Source organism: Muntiacus reevesi, chromosome 17 (assembly GCF_963930625.1).
Source record: "Muntiacus reevesi chromosome 17, mMunRee1.1, whole genome shotgun sequence".
NCBI lineage: Eukaryota > Metazoa > Chordata > Mammalia > Artiodactyla > Cervidae > Muntiacus > Muntiacus reevesi.
In genome coordinates this window covers 21,511,527-21,527,873 of record NC_089265.1, presented here as the reverse complement: position 1 = coordinate 21,527,873, position 16,347 = coordinate 21,511,527, and the positions used below count along the sequence as shown (strand labels likewise).

General features: G+C 44.8%; 2 protein-coding genes across 2 annotated transcripts; both read right to left on the bottom strand.

Moving 5' to 3' along the window:
- Positions 1-588, bottom strand: LOC136148414 (interferon tau). The gene has a single exon (XM_065907943.1). It carries the CDS (start codon positions 586-588, stop codon positions 1-3), a length of 588 nt encoding a protein of 195 aa, XP_065764015.1.
- An 8,042-nt stretch (positions 589-8,630) lies between these two features.
- Positions 8,631-9,218, bottom strand: LOC136148412 (interferon tau). Its single transcript, XM_065907942.1, has one exon. The coding sequence runs from the start codon at positions 9,216-9,218 to the stop codon at positions 8,631-8,633; it is 588 nt and encodes a 195-aa protein (XP_065764014.1).
- Between the last annotated feature and the right edge of the window lie 7,129 nt (positions 9,219-16,347).

Here is a 16,347-nt window from a genome sequence, read left to right as displayed (position 1 = left end):
TCAAGGTGAGTTCAGATCTCCACCCATCTTTCTTAACCTTTTTTGCAACCTGGATATTGAAGAGAGAGCTCTCATCATCTCCAAATGGACGATTTGCCAGGCACAGTCGCTGTATTCCTTCTCTTGCAGGTAGTCATGGATTCCCTGGAAGTACCTCTTCACGGTCAGAGTGGGGCCCATCCTTCCCAGGTCAGAGTCTTTCTCTCCCATCACCTGCCCCAGGCAGGCATCCAGGTCGTCCAGCTGCTGATAGAGTCCAGTGCAGAGCTGCTCCAGGATGGTGGTGTCCGAGGCAGCAGAGGAGCGCTCTGTGTGGAAGAGGTTGAAGCATTGCTGGAGCATCTCGTGGAGCACAGAGAAGGCCTGGTCCTTCTGAAGCTGACTGCCCTCCACCATCTCCTGGGGAAGACCGAAGTCTTTTCTGTCCTGCAGACAGGAGTGAGGGGAGAGTCTCTTCATTTGGCCCAGGAGCCTGAGGTTCCGCCTGCCAAGCAGCACATGGTACTGAGACAGCTCACAGCCCAAGGATCCTCCCGGGCCATAGCTGACCAGCACCAGGGCCATCAGTAGAGAGAGCACGAAGGCCATGGAGAAGATGAGGCTGCTGCTGGCCTGGCGGAGACGGCGTCTGCTGGGACCGTCAGGTAGGGGTCTGATGACAATCATTCGAAGCTAGGCTTTTAAATAGGAAGTTGGTACTCGTCCGACAATTTCTCTCCCACTTCCCCTTTGTGGTGTCATTTAGATATTTTCTCTTTGCCCTAGAGTATGTAGTTGAGCTAAACTCTTAATTTTTACCGTAGAAGTTTAATTTTCCCAATAAAATTTGGATTTGTCAATGTAAATGTGTATCAATTAAATGAGAAACTATATAAAGGCTGAAGTTATGTAAGTATGTAAAGACTTAGAGATCTGTACATAGTTATTATGTACCAATTTAAGTGTAATATAGATAAGAATTGCTATTGCTTAGATTATGTCAAACCCATAATTTTCCCTTGATTCTTAACTGCATTTCTCCATCCTTATCGTACACATAGGAATTCAGAGTCACTCAGGCCATATTGGTTTCTGTATTTGTCTTCTTGTAATCGAGAGTGAATGAGCTACTCTGCTGTTTCTGTTCTTTAGAGAACGTTCATTCAGGTTCCTGAGATTCCATTTCACTGGGGCCACAAGGTCTTGAGGCGTGGAGCGTTTCCTGCCATACCAGTAAACCAGGATGATAAACAGTCAAGAGTCTCCAAGCCCTCCAGGGCCCTCAGGAAGGGGAAATACACCTGTGGGCTAACAGCTACCAAATTGCAGCTACTCCCTAAGGTTAGCCCGAGGCAACTCAGGATGTGAAAAAATGCAAGATGCAAGAAAGTGCAACGGAAAATGCCCCAGGAGAGCTGAGATGCATGAAAGGAATGTTTGCAGTGAGCCCAGACACTTGGCTCTTCACATACATAGGAAAAGTGCTGAATTCCATAAGTTGAGATAGCTGGTTTTCTTTAATTCTCAAAGATACTTTGATGTTCACACTACATCCACTTTCTTGAAAATTCCTGTATAAGCTGACTCTTCCCCTCAGTTCCTTGGAGCAATCTCTCAGGGTGAATTGATGTACTGCCTCCCAAATTCCCACCAAATAAAGCATAACTCTCAACTTTTAGGTTGTCACTATGTCTCTCTTTTTTGTAAATTAACTTATTTATTTTAATTGGAGGCTAATTACTTTACAATATTGTAGCGGTTTTGCCATCCATTGACATGAATCACCCATGGGTTTACATGTGCCCCCCATCCTGAACCCCCCTCGTGCCTCCTTCCCTGTGCCATCCCTCCGTGTGGTCCCAGCACACCAGCCCTGAGCGCCCTGTCCCATTCAATGAACCTGGACTGGCGATCTGCTTCACATACGGTAATATACATATTTCAATGCTATTCTCTCAGATTATCCCACCTCACCTTCTTGCGTGGAATCCAAAATTCTGTTCTTGACATCTGTGTCTCTTTTGCTGTTTTTCTTTCTGACTTACTTCCCTCTGTATAATAGGCTCCAGATCAACAGTCAGGAACAATATATGAGAGATCGTGGTTTCCTTCAACCAGCTTTTTATGGTAGATCTATACTCTTCCACAGGCTGTGCCAATATCCGCGCCAGAAATCCTGCTTCTTTTCTGGTGCATGTCGGTCTTAAGAGTCTCACTCCAAGATAATTAATTGTCTTTCCAGCACCACCTCACTCTCAAGGTGGTTAGCACTTCTGGTAGCACTTTTCCTCTGGAATGACAGGGTCCTCAGCCCAAACTCTCTAGTATTCACTGGTGAGGGCAGGCTTAGTACATCCTGAGGACCTCAGAATTCTACTGTGGTGGGGGGGGGGGGTTGTCCCTTTGTTTGTAAAATCGTTGATCTTCTAGGATCCCCACCCTTTCCCTGGAGTCTTTCTGTGAAGGACCGGAGTTTTCAGTGATGACCTCCCCTTCTAACCTGTGTCCCCAGGTATTTAAGGGTCAGGAACCCTAAGATGCTGAGAGCTAAAGTCTGTTTTTGTATGTAGGTGGAGGCATTATCGATTTGCAACTGTTACAACTTTAGGAGCAATTTTTATTTTGCCACTACTGCTTTTAATGTTCAAATCTTTGACTCTATCTGTTGAATGTTTGTTTTGCTCACAATTCCTGAGTTGGCCATAGCAAATTCAGTGATGCTGTTATATACTATTAGAGGCTTATATCACAGAAATCAGTGACCTTTAGTTGTTCGTGCAGTACATCCTTCTGTTGGGCTGACTTGCCTATCCATCTCTGTCTCGAGCTCAGAATGCAGAGCCATGAGGCCAGGCTGTGTCAGAGAGAAATAGCCTTGCTTCTTTACTTACGTATGGTGTTTCATTGTAAATTTAAGTAGCAACAAAAGATGTAGGAACTTAGATTTTACATAGTCATTTGCTGGTCGAAGTTTGTCTCTATCCTCCTGGATTACGTTCCATTTCATCGTAGGGTTAATACAAAGGGAAATAAAAGAATGGAAGAGGGGTTTCACCTCATTTCTTTAATTTTCAAGACTTGAGATATTTTGCTTGTCATTTCAACTTTCCCAGAAAAACGATAGTTGTTTGTGGGCAAAAATAAAACCTGTATATCTGAACAGCATGAAAGTGAAGAAGGGCAAGTGACTTTTCTGCTGACAAAATGGCAAAGTGTAAGTTAAATATAAAAAGAGCTCAGTCAAACAGGGGAAGGATCACAATATTTGAAGGATGTTAAACAGTCACAAAGACAGGCAGGCGTGTGTGCTAAGTCACTTCCGGCATGTCTGACTCCTTGGGACCCAATGGACAGCCTCCCCTGTCCATGGGATTCTCCCTGCAATAACAAAGGAGTAGGTTGCCGTTTCCTCCACCAGGGGATCTTCCCGACCCAGGGATCAAACCTAGGTCTTTTACGTCTCCTGCAGTGGCAGTTGGGTTCTTTAGCACCAGTGCCACCTGGGAAGCCTCCACAAAGACAGCCAGAGGTGTCCAAATATTATCCATGTAGTCTTGCCCCCAAAAGTGTCCCCAAAGTGTGACAGAAGAAAGAAAGAAGCCCAGAACTTTCTTAACATACAGAAGAAGGAAATGACAACCCAGTCCAGTTTTCTTGCCTGGAGAATTCCATGGACCGAGGAACCTGGTGGGTAGAGTACAGTTCAGTCAGTAGCTCAGTTGTGTCTGAGTCTTGGGACCCCATGGACCGCAGCACAGCAGGCCTCCCTCTCCATCACCCACTTCTGGAGTTTACTCAAACTCATGTCCATCGAGTCGGTGATGCCGTCCAGCCATCTCATCCTCTGTCGTCCCCTTCTCCTCCTGCCCTCAATCTTTCCCGGCATCAAGGTCTTTTCAAAGGAGTCAGCTCTTCGCATGAGGTGGCCAAAGTATTGGAGTTTCAGCTTCAACATCAGTCCTACCAATGAACACCCAGGACTGATCTCCTTTAGGATGCACTTGTTGGATCTCCTTGCAGTCCAAGGGACTCTCAAGAGTCTTCTCTAACACCACAGTTCAAAAGCGTCATTCTCCGGTGCTCAGCTTTCTTCATATTCCAACTCTCACATCCATACGTGGCCGCTGGAAAAACCATACCTTGACTAGATAGAACTTTGTTGGCAAAGTAATGTCTCTGCTTTTTAATATGCTCTCTAGGTTGGTTGTAAGTGACAAATGTGGTCCCCTGGAGAGGGGAATGGCAAACCACTTCAGTATTCTTGCCTTGAGAACCCCATGAGCAGTATGAAAAGGGTAGAGTTCACGGAGCTGCAAAAGAGTCATACTCAACTGAGCAACTGACATGTATTTAACCTGCAAATTAGAGATCTCTGAGAGTGTCAGTTCCTAGGCAGATTGATAAGAAGTCTAGGATCCCCAAGGTCGAGAGAAGGGTCTGGCACTCTCCAGGAGGATATAGGGTTCTGGAGTTCTCAAGGAGGAGAAAAGAACAAACTTTTTCCCTACTTTGCTTTGTCTTAGTCAACAGAACAATGTATTTTGTTCGAGGGCATGTTTCTCCTTCAAAAGCTGCTGACTTATCTTAACATGTACATTGTTGTAGTGGGATGAGTAAGATCTTTCTATTCTTAGTTCTAATCCCATTATCTTAATTTGTATATTGTAGAAGTGAGTCTAGTAAGATCTGTAAACCATGAGACATTCTTTTGCTTTATTGTAATAACCAATTTAAAAAGTATATAGCTCCCTTTAAGGCTAGCAAGTGGGGCACTCTCCATCCCCCTTCTGATGTCTATATCAGAAGATTCTCTGTCCCTTTTTATCCTTTAATAAAACTCTGCTATACAAAAGCTCTGAGTGATCAAGCCTGGTCCCTGGTTCCGAAGCTAAATCGTCTTCTTCTGAAATCACAAATCCAGCAACATTCATCAAAAACCATCAGTCCTCTCATCCATTCATTGGAGAGAAGCAATCTAAAGACGGAGTCTGTAATGTGAAGCAGAGATTTGAGAGATCTAATCTATATTGAAGCCCTTCCCTACTACTTAACCAGTATAGACAGACACACACACACACACACACGCACACATAATTTCTCTCTCTCTCTCTCTCTCTCTCTCTTCCTGGTTAACTTCCTCAATTGCAGTATCCCATTACCTTACCAGTTCTCAATTCTTCCCAAGTAGGTACACTCCAGGTTATTGGTTGGCAACAATTGTATTCTCTGAAATCCCCTAATTTGTGTCTGTGTTCTCTCTTACTACTGAGTCAAAGAGGAAGGGATGCAACGCACTCATTATTCAAAGGGACATTGAGAATTTTCTCCTGAAGTCAAGCAACGAACAACGTACTCTTCAGAAAAGAGTACCTTCAAACAGGAGCTGTTTCCTCTGATTCCCTTTGCTTTTCCTTATCCAGCATGCCATGAAAAAGACTCCAAGGGTGTTAAAGGATGTAAAGCAAATGATAAATCTGTAACCTTGGCCAGAGAGCAGCCTGCAAGCGAGAAACACATCCTGACCGTTCTCTCTACACAGCTACCTTAGCCCAAGACATGTCCTGCCTGAAGCTGGGAGGATTTTCCCTCTCTGAAAAACATAAGCTAAGGAGGGAGGCTTTTGCAGGTTATGGGTGTCAGTTCTTTCCAGGCAAGATCCTCCTTGAGCTCTGAAGAAAATGCTCATTGAAGAAGACAGACTTCTGCCTAGAAGAGCAAGAAGCCCATTCTAGACTTGATCAATGTCCTAGTCCATCATGGCCAGTAGGTGGCACACTTCCTCTGTAATTGTTTTCATAGCCTCCAGAGGAAAAGGGATCCTGCTTTTTAGTTCATTCTGGCCAAGGCTGTTGTTAACAGGATTATAACAAGGACTTTCTCTCATTCCCAAAAGTATTCATCACAAGAAAAACAATAACCTCTTACATGAGAGTTTCTGAAAAGCCTAGAACTTTGACTCAATCATTTTACTGGTGGCTTTGCACTCTTAGAGCTTCCCTTATGGCTCAGACAGTAAAGAATCTGCCTCCAAAGTGGGAGAACCAGCTTTGATCCCTGGGTGGGGCAGATCCCCTGGAGAAGGAAATGGCAATCCACTGCAGTTTTCTGCCTGGAGAATCCCATAGACAAAGGAGCCTGGTGGGCTATGGTTCATGGGTGACAGAGAGTTGGCAGGAGTGAGTGACTACACTTTTCACTCACCACAAAGAAACAGGAAAGAGTTGTATGAATGGCTGGTGCAGGGGAAGGAGGAGTGAATCTGGAAAGCATACTGGGAATTGCTCCATTGTGAGGAAGTACAGGCATACTTTGTTTTATCCCATTTCATAGATAATTGGATTTCTTACAAATTGAAGTTTTGCGAGGACCCCGTGTCAAACAAGTCTATCAATGCCATTTTCAACAGCCCTTGCACACTCCGTGTCTTTGTGCCACACTGCAGTGATTCACAGAATAGGTCAAACTTTCACCGGCAAAATAATTGGAAGGTCCAGATGATCACTGGTGATTTTTAGCAATAAAGTATTTTTTAAATGAAGGTATATAAGTATGGTCAGGCCACTCAGGATGGCTGTTCTCTTACTCTCTGTACATCCCATGCCCCCCCAGTACGGCCTGTACACATGACTGGCTTTTCTATGTACTTGTCCGAGGCCCCAGATTTCATCTTTTTCTCAAAGGGGTGGTGAGGGGCATGTCCCTCTACCACTTTCTATGATAATAAATGAGCCCCCCTGATCTCACTCCCACTCGGACTGGCAATCTCCTCCCACACCCCCCTCTCCCTCCTTCCCATTCCCCACTTCCCCACCCTCTACTCCCCACCCCTCCATTGCTCTCAGAATGAAGCCTGTCACCATGTATTCACACTTCCCAGCACCAGTGCACCACACATGGTGGGGTGTGTCTCCAGGACATTGCTTCAGACATGTAAGTGCCTCCCGTCCATTAAACCTCTGTTCTTGACGGCAGAATCTCTCTTTGGTCTCGAAGCTGGGCAAACATAGGTCTTGTAAGCCTGCAGGGTACAACCCAACAATTGGTGGCAGCCAGGAGGTGGCAGAAACTCCTGTGAGTGCCAAGGTCCAGGATGGGGAATGGAAAGTTATTGGGGGCATCCACTAACATGTGGGGCCCAAAAGTTGCTGGCTGTAATCCCAAAACTGTAGGGTATTCCTCAAGTGGCCATCCACTCCCATACGGTGCCCAAGAACTTCAGGGGGAATCCCAGAAGCAACAGGAAAATCCCTGGGTGGCTGTCCACTAGTCCATGGGGCCTTTGGGTGGCTGTCCTTGATGAATGGGGGCTGCGCAGAGATCGGGAGAACAATGGCTTCTGCTAGCTCTGCTACTGTATCAAAGTGAGGAGTTTGTATTTGGTTAAGTCAGCTTGCTGGAAGGAATTGGTATTTCTCTTGTGCCTTTGCCATGTAAGTGATCTATCTGGCTCTCTGGAACTTGAATGGTCTCTGATCTCTAAGAGTAAGGAGAAAAAAGTGCTTTTAGGTAAATTCTATGAAAATAATCATATATAGGTAATGTTTATCTAAAATAGTCTCCCCAGAATTTGGTAACTTGAAAGTAAGTTAAGAGAATTCATTGACTTTCTGTGCTGTGTGATTAGTAATGTTGCACTCTTTGGGACCCAATGGGCTGCAGCCCTCCAGCCTCCTCTGTCCATGGGGATTCTTTAGACAACAGTACTGGAGTGGGTTGCCTAACCTTCCTCCTGGGATCTTCCCAACCCAGGTCTCCTGCATTGCAGGCAGTTTCTTTACCAACTGAACCACCAGGGAAGCCCAAGAATACTGCTCGGGGTACGAAACCTATCCCTTCTCCAGGTGATCTTCCTGACCCAGGAGTTGAACAGGGGTCTTCAGCTCTGCAGGCGCATTCTTTACCAGCTGAGCTACCAGGGAAGCCCTACAGGTAGCTTAGAAAGGACATAGAATATTATTTGTCTTTCCAGCATCATTTGGACCTAAAGCTTCCCGTGTGAGGACATTCTTTTCCCTTACTTTTCTTTGCAGTCTTTGGTAAAATTGAAAGAAAATAATACTATTTTTATGTCCTCTTCTCTGTAAGACTGAGAGTGTCCATGCAGTAGGAACGACATTTGCTTTATTCACTTGTATTCCTTGGTGACAATTACACAGTCTGTTATGTAGGTACTCAATATATATGAATAATATGAATGGAACGAATGAATAAATCAATGTAAACACCCATTCTATAATAAAGTTTTAAAATGAGGGTGTGAATTTTCATTTTTGAGTAAAGAAACTCATTTTCTTTGACTTCATAAATAGAACAAAGTACAAATTTAGTAACACGAAATTGTAAACATGTTTTAGCAATTTTAATATGATGTACAGATGACATGTAACTTTACAAATTTCCTAATATTTTACGTATGTTAGATGCAAGAAGAAATAATAAATCAACAACAGATACCATCAGGGCAGGCATCACTTAAGGACTCATGCCCGTACAGCTGAATACATTTATAGCTACTTGCTTATTCCTGCTGACAAAGTATCGGCTAAAGGAATTCAATGCATTTGGTGGCTAAAGCAGAAATCAGAGTCTTCTGAAATGAACACAGGTGAGTGTATGAGGGTGATGTGGCATCTTAGTCGGTGAGAGTCATCTCAAGGTGAGTTCAGATCTCCACCCATCTTTCTTAACCTTTTTTGCAACCTGGATATTGAAGAGAGAGCTCTCATCATCTCCAAATGGACGATTTGCCAGGCACAGTCGCTGTATTCCTTCTCTTGCAGGTAGTCATGGATTCCCTGGAAGTACCTCTTCACGGTCAGAGTGGGGCCCATCCTTCCCAGGTCAGAGTCTTTCTCTCCCATCACCTGCCCCAGGCAGGCATCCAGGTCGTCCAGCTGCTGATAGAGTCCAGTGCAGAGCTGCTCCAGGATGGTGGTGTCCGAGGCAGCAGAGGAGCGCTCTGTGTGGAAGAGGTTGAAGCATTGCTGGAGCATCTCGTGGAGCACAGAGAAGGCCTGGTCCTTCTGAAGCTGACTGCCCTCCACCATCTCCTGGGGAAGACCGAAGTCTTTTCTGTCCTGCAGACAGGAGTGAGGGGAGAGTCTCTTCATTTGGCCCAGGAGCCTGAGGTTCCGCCTGCCAAGCAGCACATGGTACTGAGACAGCTCACAGCCCAAGGATCCTCCCGGGCCATAGCTGACCAGCACCAGGGCCATCAGTAGAGAGAGCACGAAGGCCATGGAGAAGATGAGGCTGCTGCTGGCCTGGCGGAGACGGCGTCTGCTGGGACCGTCAGGTAGGGGTCTGATGACAATCATTCGAAGCTAGGCTTTTAAATAGGAAGTTGGTACTCGTCCGACAATTTCTCTCCCACTTCCCCTTTGTGGTGTCATTTAGATATTTTCTCTTTGCCCTAGAGTATGTAGTTGAGCTAAACTCTTAATTTTTACCGTAGAAGTTTAATTTTCCCAATAAAATTTGGATTTGTCAATGTAAATGTGTATCAATTAAATGAGAAACTATATAAAGGCTGAAGTTATGTAAGTATGTAAAGACTTAGAGATCTGTACATAGTTATTATGTACCAATTTAAGTGTAATATAGATAAGAATTGCTATTGCTTAGATTATGTCAAACCCATAATTTTCCCTTGATTCTTAACTGCATTTCTCCATCCTTATCGTACACATAGGAATTCAGAGTCACTCAGGCCATATTGGTTTCTGTATTTGTCTTCTTGTAATCGAGAGTGAATGAGCTACTCTGCTGTTTCTGTTCTTTAGAGAACGTTCATTCAGGTTCCTGAGATTCCATTTCACTGGGGCCACAAGGTCTTGAGGCGTGGAGTGTTTCCTGCCATACCAGTAAACCAGGATGATAAACAGTCAAGAGTCTCCAAGCCCTCCAGGGCCCTCAGGAAGGGGAAATACACCTGTGGGCTAACAGCTACCAAATTGCAGCTACTCCCTAAGGTTAGCCCAAGGCAACTCAGGATGTGAAAAAATGCAAGATGCAAGAAAGTGCAACGGAAAATGCCCCAGGAGAGCTGAGATGCATGAAAGGAATGTTTGCAGTGAGCCCAGACACTTGGCTCTTCACATACATAGGAAAAGTGCTGAATTCCATAAGTTGAGATAGCTGGTTTTCTTTAATTCTCAAAGATACTTTGATGTTCACACTACATCCACTTTCTTGAAAATTCCTGTATAAGCTGACTCTTCCCCTCAGTTCCTTGGAGCAATCTCTCAGGGTGAATTGATGTACTGCCTCCCAAATTCCCACCAAATAAAGCATAACTCTCAACTTTTAGGTTGTCACTATGCCTCTCTTTTTTGTAAATTAACTTATTTATTTTAATTGGAGGCTAATTACTTTACAATATTGTAGCGGTTTTGCCATCCATTGACATGAATCACCCATGGGTTTACATGTGCCCCCCATCCTGAACCCCCCTCGTGCCTCCTTCCCTGTGCCATCCCTCCGTGTGGTCCCAGCACACCAGCCCTGAGCGCCCTGTCCCATTCAATGAACCTGGACTGGCGATCTGCTTCACATACGGTAATATACATATTTCAATGCTATTCTCTCAGATTATCCCACCTCACCTTCTTGCGTGGAATCCAAAATTCTGTTCTTGACATCTGTGTCTCTTTTGCTGTTTTTCTTTCTGACTTACTTCCCTCTGTATAATAGGCTCCAGATCAACAGTCAGGAACAATATATGAGAGATCGTGGTTTCTTTCAACCAGCTTTTTATGGTAGATCTATACTCTTCCACAGGCTGTGCCAATATCCGCGCCAGAAATCCTGCTTCTTTTCTGGTGCATGTCGGTCTTAAGAGTCTCACTCCAAGATAATTAATTGTCTTTCCAGCACCACCTCACTCTCAAGGTGGTTAGCACTTCTGGTAGCACTTTTCCTCTGGAATGACAGGGTCCTCAGCCCAAACTCTCTAGTATTCACTGGTGAGGGCAGGCTTAGTACATCCTGAGGACCTCAGAATTCTACTGTGGTGGGGAGAGGGGGGGGGGTTGTCCCTTTGTTAGTAAAATCGTTGATCTTCTAGGATCCCCACCCTTTCCCTGGAGTCTTTCTGTGAAGGACCGGAGTTTTCAGTGATGACCTCCCCTTCTAACCTGTGTCCCCAGGTATTTAAGGGTCAGGAACCCTAAGATGCTGAGAGCTAAAGTCTGTTTTTGTATGTAGGTGGAGGCATTATCGATTTGCAACTGTTACAACTTTAGGAGCAATTTTTATTTTGCCACTACTGCTTTTAATGTTCAAATCTTTGACTCTATCTGTTGAATGTTTGTTTTGCTCACAATTCCTGAGTTGGCCATAGCAAATTCAGTGATGCTGTTATATACTATTAGAGGCTTATATCACAGAAATCAGTGACCTTTAGTTGTTCGTGCAGTACATCCTTCTGTTGGGCTGACTTGCCTATCCATCTCTGTCTCGAGCTCAGAATGCAGAGCCATGAGGCCAGGCTGTGTCAGAGAGAAATAGCCTTGCTTCTTTACTTACGTATGGTGTTTCATTGTAAATTTAAGTAGCAACAAAAGATGTAGGAACTTAGATTTTACATAGTCATTTGCTGGTCGAAGTTTGTCTCTATCCTCCTGGATTACGTTCCATTTCATCGTAGGGTTAATACAAAGGGAAATAAAAGAATGGAAGAGGGGTTTCACCTCATTTCTTTAATTTTCAAGACTTGAGATATTTTGCTTGTCATTTCAACTTTCCCAGAAAAACGATAGTTGTTTGTGGGCAAAAATAAAACCTGTATATCTGAACAGCATGAAAGTGAAGAAGGGCAAGTGACTTTTCTGCTGACAAAATGGCAAAGTGTAAGTTAAATATAAAAAGAGCTCAGTCAAACAGGGGAAGGATCACAATATTTGAAGGATGTTAAACAGTCACAAAGACAGGCAGGCGTGTGTGCTAAGTCACTTCCGGCATGTCTGACTCCTTGGGACCCAATGGACAGCCTCCCCTGTCCATGGGATTCTCCCTGCAATAACAAAGGAGTAGGTTGCCGTTTCCTCCACCAGGGGATCTTCCCGACCCAGGGATCAAACCTAGGTCTTTTACGTCTCCTGCAGTGGCAGTTGGGTTCTTTAGCACCAGTGCCACCTGGGAAGCCTCCACAAAGACAGCCAGAGGTGTCCAAATATTATCCATGTAGTCTTGCCCCCAAAAGTGTCCCCAAAGTGTGACAGAAGAAAGAAAGAAGCCCAGAACTTTCTTAACATACAGAAGAAGGAAATGACAACCCAGTCCAGTTTTCTTGCCTGGAGAATTCCATGGACCGAGGAACCTGGTGGGTAGAGTACAGTTCAGTCAGTAGCTCAGTTGTGTCTGAGTCTTGGGACCCCATGGACCGCAGCACAGCAGGCCTCCCTCTCCATCACCCACTTCTGGAGTTTACTCAAACTCATGTCCATCGAGTCGGTGATGCCGTCCAGCCATCTCATCCTCTGTCGTCCCCTTCTCCTCCTGCCCTCAATCTTTCCCGGCATCAAGGTCTTTTCAAAGGAGTCAGCTCTTCGCATGAGGTGGCCAAAGTATTGGAGTTTCAGCTTCAACATCAGTCCTACCAATGAACACCCAGGACTGATCTCCTTTAGGATGCACTTGTTGGATCTCCTTGCAGTCCAAGGGACTCTCAAGAGTCTTCTCTAACACCACAGTTCAAAAGCGTCATTCTCCGGTGCTCAGCTTTCTTCATATTCCAACTCTCACATCCATACGTGGCCGCTGGAAAAACCATACCTTGACTAGATAGAACTTTGTTGGCAAAGTAATGTCTCTGCTTTTTAATATGCTCTCTAGGTTGGTTGTAAGTGACAAATGTGGTCCCCTGGAGAGGGGAATGGCAAACCACTTCAGTATTCTTGCCTTGAGAACCCCATGAGCAGTATGAAAAGGGTAGAGTTCACGGAGCTGCAAAAGAGTCATACTCAACTGAGCAACTGACATGTATTTAACCTGCAAATTAGAGATCTCTGAGAGTGTCAGTTCCTAGGCAGATTGATAAGAAGTCTAGGATCCCCAAGGTCGAGAGAAGGGTCTGGCACTCTCCAGGAGGATATAGGGTTCTGGAGTTCTCAAGGAGGAGAAAAGAACAAACTTTTCCCCTACTTTGCTTTGTCTTAGTCAACAGAACAATGTATTTTGTTCGAGGGCATGTTTCTCCTTCAAAAGCTGCTGACTTATCTTAACATGTACATTGTTGTAGTGGGATGAGTAAGATCTTTCTATTCTTAGTTCTAATCCCATTATCTTAATTTGTATATTGTAGAAGTGAGTCTAGTAAGATCTGTAAACCATGAGACATTCTTTTGCTTTATTGTAATAACCAATTTAAAAAGTATATAGCTCCCTTTAAGGCTAGCAAGTGGGGCACTCTCCATCCCCCTTCTGATGTCTATATCAGAAGATTCTCTGTCCCTTTTTATCCTTTAATAAAACTCTGCTATACAAAAGCTCTGAGTGATCAAGCCTGGTCCCTGGTTCCGAAGCTAAATCGTCTTCTTCTGAAATCACAAATCCAGCAACATTCATCAAAAACCATCAGTCCTCTCATCCATTCATTGGAGAGAAGCAATCTAAAGACGGAGTCTGTAATGTGAAGCAGAGATTTGAGAGATCTAATCTATATTGAAGCCCTTCCCTACTACTTAACCAGTATAGACAGACACACACACACACACACACGCACACATAATTTCTCTCTCTCTCTCTCTCTCTCTCTCTTCCTGGTTAACTTCCTCAATTGCAGTATCCCATTACCTTACCAGTTCTCAATTCTTCCCAAGTAGGTACACTCCAGGTTATTGGTTGGCAACAATTGTATTCTCTGAAATCCCCTAATTTGTGTCTGTGTTCTCTCTTACTACTGAGTCAAAGAGGAAGGGATGCAACGCACTCATTATTCAAAGGGACATTGAGAATTTTCTCCTGAAGTCAAGCAACGAACAACGTACTCTTCAGAAAAGAGTACCTTCAAACAGGAGCTGTTTCCTCTGATTCCCTTTGCTTTTCCTTATCCAGCATGCCATGAAAAAGACTCCAAGGGTGTTAAAGGATGTAAAGCAAATGATAAATCTGTAACCTTGGCCAGAGAGCAGCCTGCAAGCGAGAAACACATCCTGACCGTTCTCTCTACACAGCTACCTTAGCCCAAGACATGTCCTGCCTGAAGCTGGGAGGATTTTCCCTCTCTGAAAAACATAAGCTAAGGAGGGAGGCTTTTGCAGGTTATGGGTGTCAGTTCTTTCCAGGCAAGATCCTCCTTGAGCTCTGAAGAAAATGCTCATTGAAGAAGACAGACTTCTGCCTAGAAGAGCAAGAAGCCCATTCTAGACTTGATCAATGTCCTAGTCCATCATGGCCAGTAGGTGGCACACTTCCTCTGTAATTGTTTTCATAGCCTCCAGAGGAAAAGGGATCCTGCTTTTTAGTTCATTCTGGCCAAGGCTGTTGTTAACAGGATTATAACAAGGACTTTCTCTCATTCCCAAAAGTATTCATCACAAGAAAAACAATAACCTCTTACATGAGAGTTTCTGAAAAGCCTAGAACTTTGACTCAATCATTTTACTGGTGGCTTTGCACTCTTAGAGCTTCCCTTATGGCTCAGACAGTAAAGAATCTGCCTCCAAAGTGGGAGAACCAGCTTTGATCCCTGGGTGGGGCAGATCCCCTGGAGAAGGAAATGGCAATCCACTGCAGTTTTCTGCCTGGAGAATCCCATAGACAAAGGAGCCTGGTGGGCTATGGTTCATGGGTGACAGAGAGTTGGCAGGAGTGAGTGACTACACTTTTCACTCACCACAAAGAAACAGGAAAGAGTTGTATGAATGGCTGGTGCAGGGGAAGGAGGAGTGAATCTGGAAAGCATACTGGGAATTGCTCCATTGTGAGGAAGTACAGGCATACTTTGTTTTATCCCATTTCATAGATAATTGGATTTCTTACAAATTGAAGTTTTGCGAGGACCCCGTGTCAAACAAGTCTATCAATGCCATTTTCAACAGCCCTTGCACACTCCGTGTCTTTGTGCCACACTGCAGTGATTCACAGAATAGGTCAAACTTTCACCGGCAAAATAATTGGAAGGTCCAGATGATCACTGGTGATTTTTAGCAATAAAGTATTTTTTAAATGAAGGTATATAAGTATGGTCAGGCCACTCAGGATGGCTGTTCTCTTACTCTCTGTACATCCCATGCCCCCCCAGTACGGCCTGTACACATGACTGGCTTTTCTATGTACTTGTCCGAGGCCCCAGATTTCATCTTTTTCTCAAAGGGGTGGTGAGGGGCATGTCCCTCTACCACTTTCTATGATAATAAATGAGCCCCCCTGATCTCACTCCCACTCGGACTGGCAATCTCCTCCCACACCCCCCTCTCCCTCCTTCCCATTCCCCACTTCCCCACCCTCTACTCCCCACCCCTCCATTGCTCTCAGAATGAAGCCTGTCACCATGTATTCACACTTCCCAGCACCAGTGCACCACACATGGTGGGGTGTGTCTCCAGGACATTGCTTCAGACATGTAAGTGCCTCCCGTCCATTAAACCTCTGTTCTTGACGGCAGAATCTCTCTTTGGTCTCGAAGCTGGGCAAACATAGGTCTTGTAAGCCTGCAGGGTACAACCCAACAATTGGTGGCAGCCAGGAGGTGGCAGAAACTCCTGTGAGTGCCAAGGTCCAGGATGGGGAATGGAAAGTTATTGGGGGCATCCACTAACATGTGGGGCCCAAAAGTTGCTGGCTGTAATCCCAAAACTGTAGGGTATTCCTCAAGTGGCCATCCACTCCCATACGGTGCCCAAGAACTTCAGGGGGAATCCCAGAAGCAACAGGAAAATCCCTGGGTGGCTGTCCACTAGTCCATGGGGCCTTTGGGTGGCTGTCCTTGATGAATGGGGGCTGCGCAGAGATCGGGAGAACAATGGCTTCTGCTAGCTCTGCTACTGTATCAAAGTGAGGAGTTTGTATTTGGTTAAGTCAGCTTGCTGGAAGGAATTGGTATTTCTCTTGTGCCTTTGCCATGTAAGTGATCTATCTGGCTCTCTGGAACTTGAATGGTCTCTGATCTCTAAGAGTAAGGAGAAAAAAGTGCTTTTAGGTAAATTCTATGAAAATAATCATATATAGGTAATGTTTATCTAAAATAGTCTCCCCAGAATTTGGTAACTTGAAAGTAAGTTAAGAGAATTCATTGACTTTCTGTGCTGTGTGATTAGTAATGTTGCACTCTTTGGGACCCAATGGGCTGCAGCCCTCCAGCCTCCTCTGTCCATGGGGATTCTTTAGACAACAGTACTGGAGTGGGTTGCCTAACCTTCCTCCTGG

Excerpts from the sequence above, each read along its gene's own strand:
- LOC136148414 (XM_065907943.1), bottom strand. The coding sequence starts at position 588 with ATGGCCTTCGTGCTCTCTCTACTGATGGCCCTGGTGCTGGTCAGCTAT.
- LOC136148412 (XM_065907942.1), bottom strand. The coding sequence starts at position 9,218 with ATGGCCTTCGTGCTCTCTCTACTGATGGCCCTGGTGCTGGTCAGCTAT.